Source organism: Papaver somniferum, chromosome 10 (genome assembly GCF_003573695.1).
Source record: "Papaver somniferum cultivar HN1 chromosome 10, ASM357369v1, whole genome shotgun sequence".
Lineage (NCBI taxonomy): Eukaryota > Viridiplantae > Streptophyta > Magnoliopsida > Ranunculales > Papaveraceae > Papaver > Papaver somniferum.
This window is the reverse complement of record NC_039367.1, coordinates 146,863,080-146,878,115: the sequence shown is the minus strand read 5'-3', so window position 1 is coordinate 146,878,115 and position 15,036 is coordinate 146,863,080. Positions and strand designations below refer to the sequence as shown.

Genomic DNA, 15,036 nt, shown 5'->3' with positions numbered 1-15,036 from the left:
GGAAGGGTATTATTAAACAAAACAAAAAAAAATTATATAAACTGTGTGCAGGGAAGGACGACGATTACTATATCGTCTTGGCCCCTCGGGTTCGTACATGACATAGGAGTCGTGGCCCGAGTCGACTTCAACGGTTCATCCCCCGTATGGTACGGGAGGTAAGTCCATCGAAACACTCGCGAATCTCCTGTAAGCGAGTTACTGTATTCCTTAAGGTGATTCATTGATTGAGGACGAATTTGGACTGTTTTTAAATTCCTAGTAAAGGGAAAGGCCTGGCCAATACAAGATAAGGGTTCGGATTTCATCACCGCTCCCTTCTTGCCCGCCTTAGGAAAACGAAACCTAACGCGAACCCAAGCTTTAAAATTTGGAATAGAACGAGACCGATAGGGTAACGAGCTTAATAGGAAACTCGTTCGAAAAATATTGGTTCCTCTTTAAGCACACTTCAAAGTTCATGATGGTTTCTGTGAGTTGAATGCGTGACTGCGCCGCCTTCTAATGCGGTGAGGCCTTGGGTATCAAAGCTCTACTAAGCTTCCCTCGCCTCGATTCAACTTACATTAGCTCGGATTGATTCCAGAGGGGTGTGCTCAAATTGTAACGAATTCCTTTTCGAAGGAATAGAAGCTGGTCTAGAAAACAATCTAAGTGGAGCCATCATGCTTTTTGTTTGCTAGAAATCTTTAGGTTTGCTTTGGTGGAGTCGAGTCGGCCTTGTTTGTGTTGTAGAATTCCCTTGCATTTAAGAATGTCGAGCTGGTATGATAGAAGCCATACAATGAATATCGACCTGAATTTGAATATGGACATCATCCTTTCTATGACCATGTTGGGAATAGTGGTTGGGAACGCCATCATTTGGAAGGATATGGGTCATACCCTGGTGAGCCCAATTACTATCCACACATGCATCAGTCTTACGAGCAAGAAGATTATAGTACTAGTTCTTCGTCTCTAGAGGATACAATCAAACTATTGAAAAGTAGTCCTTTTTATGATCCCTCTGTTCCTATTCCTCCTTTAGAAGAGTCCCTCAGGGAGTTAGCTGAGTCGACGCGTAAGTTAGCTGAGATGAATAGTGTAATTCTAGACGAAAGAACTACAATAATGAGTGAACTTTCTATAAAGGAATCCCTCAAGCTGATGGCTGAGACGAACGAAAGACTTGCTCGAAATAATCTTACATTCCAAAATAGTGTTTCCAATTTTACCCTTGATGTAAATAGTGAATATTTGCCTAATTTAGAGGACGAGGTTAGAATAAAAGACACTACTTATTTAGATAAGGTTCAATCATCTTCGTACTATGATGATGAGGATAGCAGTAATGAAGAATCTGAAATATGTAGGCATAGTGATCAGGAGTCTAGTAATCCAATTGAGCTGTATAGTGATTATATTATTTCTAGTTCAAATCCAAATAATTTTTATGATTATTCAACTATTCAAAAGGACGAGGATTTGATTAGGGATACCACCGTTTTAGAAGATGTAGATTTTCCTTTTGATTACGAAGCCGATAGTGGTTTAGAGGATTGGGTTCGTTTCGAAAATACTGTTTTAGAGTTTAGCGACTTAGAAACAATAGTCTTGGAAGAAGAAGATAGACCCGTAGAGATGAGTAAAGATGCACTACCTGATAATAACTTAGAAGAATCTCTTGAATATTTTAAGGACTTTGAATATATGGAAATTCAAGAAATAATTAGAGGTCTATCTAGAGACACTGAAAACTCTAAGTTTGGGGGTGATTATCACTTCCCTAGTGCCTTACCTTTAACTCTCAGAAAGTCCCCACACTTAGGACTTGATATCTGTGCCTCGAACATTTTACAAGATTACCTTCATACTCGTTTTCCCGAGCCTAATGATGTCCATGAAGGAGTTCAGTTATTAGAAACCCATTCTCTGGTTGATGTGGTTTGCCCAGGCTATGATACCCAGATTGACTTTGTTTTCCCACCAAATATTTTTCTTCCAACTGTGGGAACGTTTCAAATGAGTCGAATATTAAGTACTGAGACTAAGCCTAAGTACTTTAGGTTAATAGAATCGACACATTTTCCTAAGAATGACCACTACTCTCACTGTGGTCAACTATGTAAGTCATATCTGATTGACTTAGAGGATCCACAATTATTTAGGTTATTACTTCGTGATTCTAAGTTCGTATTTGAGTTTTTACAGACTCTAAGACCTAGTGATTCGGATCCCATCTATGAAGAAACGCAGCCAATGAAAATATTCTATTTAGACCCTTTCATAGAACTTGAACCTGAACCGCAATTAGCGACAGTTTTCAGGAAACTAGGTAAGGGCATGCTATTCTTGTCCACTTTCTTGGTTCATTGCAGTTTCCTTTGGTCAGCTTTATTTAGTTTTGAAGACCCACGGTTATTTCGACTGTTACTTTATGGTTCGAGTTGACTAATCCTTTCCTAAGTCTGGCTGAAGACTTTAAACTTAGCACTTCTTGGGAGGTATCCCATGCTCATGCAACACGGTAATATCTTTCCCTAACTCTTTCGCTTCAAATGGTAACAGTTTCTCCTTATTCGTGCTTTTAGTTTCATCTTTAGAACATTGAGGACAATGTTAGATTTAAGTTTGGGGGTATGGGAGAAACTTTTTAGTTGCAATTAGTAAACTCCAGAGCCTAGAAATTTATGCCTATTAAGGTTTGCTCTAACCAATCTAAGTGGATGGGGACATCTTGGTTGTAGGAGTTGAGGAACCAATCTGATTAGATGGAAACATCTATAGAGTCTATTCATAAAAGCACAGAGCTCAGGTGTTAGAAATAACATGATAGTTGCATCATATCTCGTTGAGTCCGTTTCATTTCTTTTTTTCATTTTATTTTTTCATTTTAAACTATGTTTCTCAAAGTGATTAGGTGGGGCACACGATTCAAGTTGTTACCACTGCTAGGGTGAATTAGAGTGATTGAGTTACCATATAAAAAAAAAAGTTGAGACCGGACCAATTAGACCAATCGGAATAAATATTAACACTTGGATAGAAATACGCGTGTGTTCTCCCTGTTTCCGTCGCCTAAGCAAGCGTGGACTGCAGGACCCGTGGGAACTATCGTGTAATCTGCTGACAAGAAGCATGCGCTTGGATCAAAAAGATCTATTCATGCTGTTAAAAAAAAAAAAAAAAAAAACATGGTTATTGTTCTGTGTAGTCAACTGTTGGTTCCCTTGTATTTGCCAGTTTGTTGATCTAGATTTAAGTTATTGACCACTGGTTCCCTTTTATATGCCAGTTGTGTTGATATTAGTCAGACCGGTATCTTAGTCCATTAGGACAGGTTCGTCCTGGCAGTGGCCTTCAGACAGATATGTGAAACATCGATCATTTGGTTAACATCAAAACCATCTACATTTTTCTATTTCCATCTCCTTTTTCTATCCATATGATTAGTTTGACTCCGAATATGATGTCCATAGTGCAACTATCTGAGTAGAGCTCTGTCACTTTATATGAATTTTAGTATGCTTGAGTGCAAACTCGTGTACAACAATTGGAATTTCGCATCAGGGTACTTCCTCCTATAGTCAATAAGTATGCCAACCAAGAAAATTCTTTAGTGCCTTACCCGGCAGCGGCGCCAAAATGATTAAAGATTTTTCGTGGGTTGTAGTAATGAAGGTTCAAACTCTAAGACTTGTGAAGGTGAAGGATTTTTAGATTTATAAAAATTATATACAAAAATATTGACAAATTGGCCAATCTTCATAACATAGGGATCAATGATTTATTCTCAACAATAATCGCTCAAACATAAATGGACTCTTATTTTGCCAAAGTAGATTCTCAAAACATTGATTGTAAATGTTAAGCATGGAACATCAAATCACCTAAGCTAAGCATGACCCATCTAATCAAATAACACCCAATTTAATCAAATCATATTTCAATTAATTTTTAATGCAAAAGTCTTAAAAAGAATTAATAAAATTACCCATGTATGAAGCTCGGCCTCCTCCGTCGTCCCAGTGTTGGGGTTTAACTCATCATAGGAAAAATGCTCTCAAAATAATTTATTATGGCTCAAAAATGGTTCACAAATGATGAGAAGAAGAGAAAATGGTGTAAAACTGTTATCTGCGACGGAAAAAAAGCGTCACAGAATGAGCGATAAAAGACAAGTGCTGCTGCTGTTTAGACTGCGCTGCGACCCACGGCTGTGCGTCTTAGACACTGTTCATAAACGATTGTCCTTGCGAGTCCGTTCTTCGTGTTCTTGGTGTTCTTCATCAGCAGTAGAAGCAGCAACAGAGTTTCATCAACTCTTGATTTCTGCTTCTCTGGACCTCCTCTCGACCCCAAACTCTCGACAACCTTCGCTAGGATACCTCAGCAACTATTTATAACCCAACAACACCGAAGTATCTCTCCATAACTTCATATAATCCTCCATTACTCGGCATTGATGAAGAAAATATTCTCGGATATATTTCTTCCAAATTTCGTTCTTCACGCGTCTGTTGGTTGTAAAACTTTCTAAGATAGAGCAATAATCAAAGACAAGATATTCTCTAACTAATTGGCCACGTAAATTCCAAGTTAGAATCAAACAGAATCGATATTATCTTCTCTTCCCTGTTTAGCTTTATCTTCATCCCACGGCTTTGCTGGCCCATTTTGCTCGATCAAATTGACCATACTAATCCTGTCTAGTGTATTCAGGCCTAGCCCAATCGTTTCTAGCGATTGAATCTCGCTGAAATCCCTCCAACAATCCGACCCAAAATCAACAGCGTGCATGTAAGTATTACCGCCAAAACCAAATTCAAACAAAGAAGATGACCTCCCCCTATCTAGTTCAGGGGTGCGAATAGCAAGTGGTCACCCCGTATCAAGTGGGTGCCCCTTATCCAAAGCAGAGAGTCCGCATAACATGTGTCCTCCGGGTGCCAAAATCAACTTTTCGAGCCGAATTTTCCAAAAAATGTTTTATTCCCAAAAATGCCTACAAATACATAAAACACCAAAATTAGGACGAAAATGAGTACTAACAATACGAAACATTGAGGACAAATTAGACACAAAAATGTATCTATCAATAGTAAGGTGGAGTTTCATCTCAACCGAGAAACAACACAACAATAACTGACTTTTGGTGGGTCTATAATGTGTCTGCTGGTGTAAGAGAGATTATGAAGAGTTGTCATGCTCCTCAATAATATCTGTATAACCTGTCATGCAGTCGAGAAAATGTGCATTACTTGTTATGCAGTCGTGCAAATGGATGCATAACCTATTATGCATCTACAAAATTTGTTGCATAACTTGTTATGCAGTCCAGAAAACGGTTGCTTAGCATGTTATGCATCAACTTTTTTGTCACTATCGAAACCAACAAAAACAAAGACTGCATAACTTGTCATGCACCAATAATAATATCTGCAATGCAGTCGTGAAAATGGATGCATAACCTGTTATGCATCCGAAAATATGGCTGCATAATGCATTATGCATCAATTTTTTATGTACGCACTAAAATCAACTAAAAAAATGGCTACATAACTTGTTATAAATGCATAATTTTGTTATGCAGTCGAGAAAATGGTTGCATAATTCGTTATGCGCCTGCAGAATGTGTTATGCATCTTTTTTGGTGGCTGCATAACATGTTATGCATTCGTGAAAATGGATGCATAACCTGTTATGCATCTACAAAATTTGTTGAATAACTTGTTATGCAGTCCAGAAAACCTGCATAACCTGTTATGCGTCCGAAAATACGGCTACATAATGCATTATGCATCGAGAAAATAGATGCATAACCTGATATGCATCCGTAAATATGGACGCATACTGCATTATGCATCAATTTTTTATATGTACGGCTAAAATCAACCAAAAAAATGGTAATATAACTTGTTATAGATGCATGATTTTGTTATCCAAATGCATAATTTGTTATGCAGTAGAGAAAATGGTTGCATAATTCGTTATGCGTCTGCAGAATGTGTTATGCATCGTTTTTGGTGACTGCATAATGGTTAAGTATCAAGTTTTCAAAAAAATTCCCTAAAATGAGGATCACCTCTGATTTTTTCGTTAAAAACAAAAATTTGATATTCTTGTTTGTACTCGTTGCGTAGCTCTTTTAAAAAGATTTCCAATGATATAGAATTTGTAAAATTCTAAGGCGCGGATTTTTAGATATGTTATGTCCAAGTTGCACTGCCAATTATACCCCTGAAAAATTAGGCTGCATAACGAGTTATGCCTGAAAAGATAGTATGCATAACCAGTTATGTAATAATTCATATAATAATTTCATATAATTATGGGTGTCACGACATACAAAATTAATTGTGGGCCTGAGAATGAGAATATTATTTTTTTTGGGTCTCCCCCTAATTTCCCCTAAGCAAAATCATACTCCCCCTTAACCATCAAGATTCAAGAGTACTCACGGGAGGTCCCAGACTACTTATGGTCTACTAATCTAGCATCTAGGTCGGAAACTAGAATAACCTCTTAAGTTTTATGGCAATTCTAATCTACCATCTAGATGCGCTGAAACATTTTTTGTGGCCGCGCTAAATGAAATATTGCATCCATCTCTGTCGTTGGATCAAATCCGTGTGAAATTCGACGTGTGGACACTTCATCTGCCTATTTGTGGACTCGATGCCAATGACTTTTCAAATCCGCCATTTCAAATATGCCATTTCAGATGCTCACAAACCAAGTTTGTATGATTGCTAAATTAACTTGGAGATTTCTAACTGAACCTGACTCTCTATGGGCATCTCAACTAAAACTCAAATATTTCAGGAAAAAATCTGCTATTACGGTTAAAAAAATTCCAACTAGTTTCAAGATTTGGAAATGCATCAGCAGAGGTATAACTTTAATGGAACAAAATATCATATGGGAGGTAGAGATGGAAAAAGTATAAATATTTGGGAAGTCAATTGGATACCAAATTGAACAGATACTCTGATTCAATACAAAGACAATTTCAACGACCGTTTAACACTTGTGATTGATCTTATTGGTCCAATCACTACAAAGTGGAATATTCCATTGATAATCCCAAATTTCAATACCAAAAAAGCTGGAAGAATCTGTAACGTTAGTATCTTTCCAACAAGGATATCCAGAACTCAACCAGATAAATTAAGGTGATTGCTGGCAAATTCAGGGGAGTTTACAATCAAATCTATGTATGAAAAATTAAATGAAAACAGAATAAACTCTTATAAGCTGAATATTCCTGATACGCTCTGGAGAAGTTTATGGAATCTAGATGTTTCTCAAAGAATTCTTACTTGAAAATGCTTACAGAATGCAGTCTCCACAAGTTCAAAATTATCAAACATCCTTAAAGATGTGCCTTCAAAATGTACCTAATTTTGTTGTGATGCTAATAAAACCATATAACATCTTTTTTTTTTCATTGCAGTTTATGTTAAATCTGTTTTGGCTCTAGCACCTAGTACAGAGATATCTTCAATTTTGGCACAGAGGTTTGTCTTCTACAGCTCACGAACAGAAAAACAAGAATCCGACCAAAAATCAAAAAAAAATAATGGAAATTTTCAGGAAAACATAAGCATAAAATTATTGTGGATTCAACTTGGTTATCTACTAATAATCCATCAGGTTTTTCCTTAATTCTTAGAGATAATACAGGTGAATTTGAACAAGGCAGAGTAAGACCCTCCAGAGCAGCAACTCCGGAAGAAGCATAAGCAGTAGGATTGCTTCAGGCAGCAACGTGGGCTAAGGAGCTTCATCTTACAAATTTCAGCAGTAAAGGCGATTGTAGGAATCTTTTTGACTATTTCAACGGAAAACAATCCTCAATCTCTCGGACAAATTAAGCAATCATCGATGAAGTAAAACTGGAAGTCAATGATTGTTCAAATTTTTATAGGATTTTTATTAGTTTCTAGAGCTGCAAATAGTGTAGCATATTTTTTGGCAAAAGAAGTTAAATTTTTTCATTGTCACTTAAATTAAGAAGTTAAATTTTTTCATTGTCACTTAAATTAAGAATTTATTCCCCTTCTCAAAACCTTGAAGAAAACTTATCATCTTCTTCCTCATTTGCTCAGATATAGTCCTCTAGGGGTTAGATCTGAGCAAAAATTTCTCGTTTTTAGTTTTATTTTACGTTTTGAATAATTTTCTTCGCTATTAGGGAGATTATTTTCTTCGCTAATTATCTACATTTTTATAGTGTTTCTTTCTATAGATTTGTTCGTGATTCGGGTTTTCGGAACAAGTACATCAGGCGATTTAACGGAGGCAAAAGATCAAGTTCTTCTTCAACAGAATAATAAATCTAGAGTTTCTGGGCTTCTCCCTAGACATGAGTTTTTGGGAAAATCACTACTCTCTAATAGGAGTATCTCTATTCCACGAAGAAAATCAATCAAAATGGTCGAATCGTGATTTCGAGTACCATTCCTTCTCCAATATCTCCGTACAAGATTTGAGTGCTATCGTTGTGGATCACTCTTTCTCTTTGCCATTTATTTACGTTTTGCACCTTTTATTGTATTTGTTTCATGTTTATGATGTACTTTTTTTTCTTGAAAACCATCATGTAAAAGTTTTTTAATATAATAAAATACTAATGGTTGATTATCAAAAAAAAAAAGGTATTGTTAACTCTTTAGTATTAGATAAACTAATGCAGGGAAGTCTCTCAATGCTTCCGCATTAGACGACTCTACTCAAGTTGTAATTAGGGCTTCTAACTCTCCAACACTAGTGGAAAACAGAAGTTCCGTGACCGTCAGGAAAAGTCATATATACGAGTTATACGACAATTTTCAACAGTCTCTGTTGGGGTCTCTGATAAAGCGTCTCTGTTTGGTACAACGCCTAACCGTGGGTCTCACAATAACGACTGATTTTAAGGGTAACAAGGTGCAGACCCACAGCCGTGAGTCTCAGATTTAAATTATAATAAAAAAAATATATCGATTCAGATTTGTTGAATCTGAATGGCTGAATCTGAATAATCTGACTGCATCAAAGTCAAGTCAAGTCAAATGGAACTCAAATCAAAGTCAAGTCAAGTCAAACTCAAGGAAAAGTCAATTCAAATGGAACTCAAATTAAACCCAAACTAAAATTCAAATTTAAACTCAAAAACTTGAGAATTCCACATACATTCATATTATCCATTGAGTTTCAAATTACACAAAAAAGATGAAATTTTGGTTCAAGACAATACATGTCCAAGCTAGCTAGCTAGTAAGTAAGTTCAAACTAATAGAAAATAAGCTAAAAGCAACATGTTAAACAACAAAACGATAAGCTCCTCAGATGACGATAAACTTATCCAATACTTCGTAAATGATATCAAGTAGAGCATCCATGTGATGTGTCCCTGGTTCACATACGACAAAGAACGTCGTTCCTGCAAAGAAAATCAACAACAGCACCATGACTTCGTTCAGTTCAAAATACACGGTCACATAGTGGTATATAGATGAATAAATCCTAGACGGCAAGCTTAAGGCAAGACAACCAGCATTGACGATTCAATATTCACTGAAGTACCAATGAGTTTTAAACTCGAGTAATGAGTATCATCAGTGCTAGACACTTTTCCAACTGTATTAAGAGGCATCTACATTCAAGTAACACACCAAGTTAAAGAATCGCACGGTAATGGGGGACACATCTCTAAGTAGTAAAACGTTACATGGTAGTACCTATGACTTGAATTTAAAACGCGTCTAGCATCTCAATTGACACCAACCAATTAAAAAGAATCTTAACCTGGTACAGGTTTAACAAAAACAAAAATCCTAACCTAGTCCAAATTCAACAAAAAACCTTGCAATGATGAAGCTCCTTAAATCAACAATCTCTGTATTCTTTCTTTTAATGTTGGAAGCACGTGTGAGGTAATTTGAGAGATTAAACCTAGATCTAGGTCATGTAAACAACAGTTGGCTCATCAGTAGCAGGTATACAATCATGCAACAAGAGTGAAAACATAAATGAAGAAAGCAGGGAATTCAGGAAAAGAAAATCACTATAAGGGAATTACTTTTGTGGAATGCTTTTGGTATGCAAATACTAATTCACAGTGGAATAATGTTCAAGCTCGTATCAACAGCCAACAGGTTATATATATATATATAGTGGAATATAACAGGTGCAGAATATAACCCAAGATTCGACATGCTATCTCACCCAAATAAGTACCAAAATCAAATCACAAAGGAGGTTCAGGGTATGTTGTCAACTCACATGTGCGCAAGGGGATCTACATGATTTCCACCAATGGAATTATAAGGTCTCGTGCAAGTTCATTCACGTGTATCCCTGTTTCTCACCCCCTGGAAAGATAACCAATTATACAAAATGAAATTAAAAAGAAAATAAAAGAGCTAACATAACAAATATGGAATCTACTAGGAAGAGACATATGAAACCTTACCTGAGCTTCTTCATTCCAATACTCATCTTCTCCAACAACTGTAAAAATTGATGGAGCTTCATTTGCATTTGCAGTGAAGACAAATGGATCTTCCAAAGCATTCTTATTGGGGTCTGATCTTATTGGAGATTCCAAAACCAAATTCCAGTGCTCCCTTGTCACATCTCTGCAGTAAAAAACTTGTCTAGCTTGAGAAGCATGGATGAATGGCTCGTCGACTTCTTTTGAGCTTCTCATAAACTTTCTGAAGTTGACAAACCTCAACTTTGTATCCGGATCCACATAGGATCCATGTACTTTGTCTTTGACTCGCACCCAATCACAGTAAAAAACAATTTCTGAGAAAAATCCATAATCCAGTTCAAGTATGTGTTGTAGAATGCCATAGTACGTAGTATCGTCATCGACCAAGTTAGTATCTCTGGAACTTGCTCTGAAGCTGGTGCAAGCATCCATGGTGACTCCACTATTTTGTGTAGTTAAATTTTTTTCGGCATCGGTTGTGTAAAAAAGATAGCCATTAACAAAATATGAGTTATACGAAATTGTAGCGAAGGTAGGACCAATTGCCAGCCTACGAAAATCTGTCATAGGAGTGCCTTCAAGTTGTTTCTGTAGCCATTCAATGTAGTCTGTAGTTTTTATCCTTCCCGTACGAGTTTGGTTCAAATTACGAACATATATCTCGTACTTCCTGTCAAACAACACAGAAAGTGACAAGTGATATAAGCATTAACTTACAAATCAGGAAACATAATCAAGTAGTACTACTCCCTTAACCTCGTTTCGAGTGAGCACACACAGATTTTAGAAGATGTCATATTGTAACAAAAATCAACTTAGATTTCAGCTTAAACTCATGTCATGATAACTAAAATGTTTCAACTGCACAGTTAAAAATAAAACAGTATGCTAAAGCTTGACGAGTGAACCTCATTAGAGTATAAACTGATTTTACAGCTATAAACAAAATGGAACTGCTAGTTTAAGACACTTTCAGTTGTAGCATGTGGGTAGTTAACTGCTGGTATAAGTTCATTAGATGTCATAAAGTAATAAACTAAGATCTATCACTGATCGTACATTCATGTCTTTGAACTTAAAATCCAATGCATAATGTGATGAAATGATCTAAAAAGAAATCAACGTAGGCTTTACTTACTCTTCCCATTCAGTATTTTCATCTGAATGTCTCAATATCCACAAACGAACTTGTTCGTGCTCTACGTTGGTCAATGAATGTGGCTTTCCTTGTGAATTAGGTGGGTATGGACCTTCATAAACATCACTGGGCATTGATATCTTTCCACGACACTTAAGAGACTTTCGCCTCTTTTCAGGAAGTATCTCGACGCAATGGCGCGCTCCTTCATTAATCTCATACTGTTTTGTAATAGAGCCTTCTACATAATTTTTGTTGCGACCAAGTACTTTGTAGTACCTCATCATCCTGCACATGTAGTTAGTAAACAAAGATATATAAGTTTCGCTAAGTTCAAAAAAGAATAAACTAAAGGGATCATAAGTAACTAAAGAATTGTTTATACCTCTCGTAAGGGTACATCCACCTAAACTGAACAGGCCCCAATTGATGTGCCTCTTCTGCCAAGTGTACGACAACATGAGTCATACTAACAAAAAAAGCAGGCGGGAAATACATTTCAAACACACATAGTGACTCCACCACACGTTCGTGCATTATACGAAGCTCAGCACGATCAATAACCTTGGAAGTTAGTACTTTGAAAAACAACGATAAGTGTCGAACTGCCTCACGCAAAGGCTTATGTTCTTTGAAACAATGCATCATAAAAATAGGCATTAACCCCTGCATCAGAATATGATAATCGTGAGACTTCAAACCCTTCAATTGGAAGTCTTTCAAGCATACTTTCCGTTTCCAATTCGCACTGTAACCAATTGGAACTTTAAGTGTGCTAAGAGTTTTACAGATGACTTCCCTTTCTTCCTTAGACAAAGAATAAGGTGCATGAGGCATCTCTACTTTTCCATTCTCTTCCGTCAACCACAAGCAAGGCTTTAAGTTTAGCAGTTTTAAATCTTTACGCGCCAGTTTCCCATCCTTGTTCTTATCCTTATGGCTCATAAAAGTTCCAAACAAATTCTCCGTAAAATTCTTTTCTACATGCATGACATCCACATTGTGCCGGATTTGCATAAACTAATGAGATGATATTATGTTAGAAAGGAATTTCAAACAACACATATTGAATTGAATTTAAGTAACTGTTTCAGCACAAACAGAACAAACATAACTATAACTATGATGAGGCCTGTTTCTGAGAAATGGATTCATGGATGCATGCTGGTAGATATAAAGCTTCTAACAAGTAAAATTATGCCGAGCAAAACAAATATAACAAGTAAAGCTATGGAGATCAAAATATTATATATATATATATATAACAAGTAACTGATGAGATGAGATGACATAAAGTTAGAAAGGAGGTTACCTTCCAATATGGTAGACAAAAAAAGATCGATCTCTTCGACCACGGAGACTCACGTACGACCGGCCGCTTGACCAGCTTCCCAAACTCTTTATCTGCGGTTGCTGTCTTGTCGAATAATTCGGCACCACTCAAACGTCTTGGTGCACCCCTTGTCTCCTCAAATCCGTTGAACTCAGATGTTTTCAGTCTATAAGGGTGAAACCTATCTCTTAGAAACCTTCTATGACCCATATAAGCATACTTAGAACCCCATTTTAGCCTGAACGCCTCTGTATTTTCTCCACACACAGGACAACCAAATCTTCCAGAAGTTCGCAAACCAGAAACATGAGCATATGCGGGAAAGTCGTGTATGCACCACAATAACATTGCTTTCATTGTAAAGGAAGTCATTGTATGCGCATCGTACGTTACTTTACCGACTGTCCATAAATCAATTAACTCGTCGATCAAGGGCTGCAAATAAACATCTATGTTGTGGTTAGGACCAAGTGGACCAGGAATCAGCAGTGTTAACATCGTAAAATCCTTTGACGTGCATTCAGATGGCGGAAGGTTATAACAAGTAAGCATAACAGGACAAGTACTATGCGAGGTCATCATTCCAAAAGGGTTAAAACCATCAGTTGCTAGTCCCAGACGTACGTTTCGTTTCTCTTCAGCAAACTCAGGCCACTTCATGTCTATTGACTTCCATTGTGACGAATCCACCGGATGTCTCATATGTGTAGCACTTTCTTCAACCTTAGCATACCATGTCATCAGCTCAGCTATCCATGTTGCAACATACATACGCTACAACCTTTCTGTAACTGGAAAATACCTCAGTCTCTTCACTGGAACCTTTTTAGTTGATGGATTACTCCCTTCGGGTGGTTTCTTCCATCTACTTTCACCACATTTAGGACACTTCTCTTCATTAGCATAGTCCTTGCGATAGAGAATACAATCATTAATGCAAGCATGGATGATATGGACCGGCAACTGAAATGGCTTAATCATGTCCTTTGCTTTACGACAATTAGATGGCAATGTGTTCCCATCTGGTAAAATAATTTTCAAATATCCAAATAATTCAGTCATGAAAACATCAGAACATTGATACCTTGCTTGCATACTAAGCAACTCAACTGTTGCTGATAGTTTTGTATGATCAGCATCACAACCTGGAAATAAGGGTTGGACTGCATCCTCCAACCTCTTCCTGCAATTCACATTAGCCTTATCTTGAGCAGCAGTACCAGCTTCAACAACAGTACCATCTTCAACAGCAGTACCCGGATGGTCTTCAGGATTATCAATACCACATACACGTCCTAGTGTCTCATTGAACAAGTCAAATATCCTCGGAAAAGATGCAGCAGCTCCGTGATTCATAGCATTATTGGCAGGTAAAGAACGAGCTTGAACATTATTCACACGAGGTTGCTCTCCGTGATGGATCCATGTTCGGTATTGCCTGTCGAACCCATAATCAAGAATATCCCCATGTACATCATCTAGAGATTTTGGTAAACTGTTGTAATTCTTACACTTCATGCAAGGACAACGAAATTCTTTGATACCTTCACCAAGACTCTCTGTTGCAAATTGGATGAAATATTGAACACCTTGAATCCATGGAGGTGAACCCTTGCGTGCAAACATCCAGTCTTTATTTGGAGTAGTTAGATGTTGAGACATATGAAAAAAAAAGGATATACATATATAAATCAGAACCAACTCATTGAGGCAATTCAACAAACATATTCTGTAAACATTCAAATCTTATTCAAAATCCAAATCATAACTGGAAAGAACTCATCAAATCAAGCAATTAACAAAAAACAAAAGAACCAATATAAATGAAACCAGTATTACTCACATAAATCAATGGTACCCAAAGTCAGATACAATTACAAAAATCCACATACAAAAGTATGAAAGAAAGAACATCACTCATTGATTACAAGTACACTACTTACTTTGACCTAATTTAAAAAAAAAACAAATTCAATATCCAAATGAAACTGAAATCAATTAGGCTAAACCCTAACAAATTTGAACTTAGAAAACAGTACTTACCCTAATAAATTGGTGAGCTGGAGATCTGAGTTCTGAAATCAAATCATGGTGTAGAAA

The 15,036-nt window shown here is 36.9% G+C and overlaps 2 protein-coding genes across 2 annotated transcripts; both read right to left on the bottom strand.

Annotated features, from left to right (window-relative positions):
* Window positions 1–9,311: 9,311 nt before the first annotated feature.
* LOC113316444 lies at window positions 9,312–13,707 on the bottom strand. Its single transcript, XM_026564621.1, has 7 exons — window positions 12,969–13,707; window positions 11,989–12,583; window positions 11,604–11,891; window positions 10,442–11,135; window positions 10,338–10,340; window positions 9,553–9,622; window positions 9,312–9,409 (listed from the first exon to the last, which is right to left on the bottom strand). Exons 1-7 carry the CDS (start codon window positions 13,705–13,707, stop codon window positions 9,312–9,314), a joined length of 2,487 nt encoding a protein of 828 aa, XP_026420406.1.
* Window positions 13,708–13,710: 3 nt separating this feature from the next.
* LOC113316443 lies at window positions 13,711–14,562 on the bottom strand. Its single transcript, XM_026564620.1, has one exon. The coding sequence runs from the start codon at window positions 14,560–14,562 to the stop codon at window positions 13,711–13,713; it is 852 nt and encodes a 283-aa protein (XP_026420405.1).
* Between the last annotated feature and the right edge of the window lie 474 nt (window positions 14,563–15,036).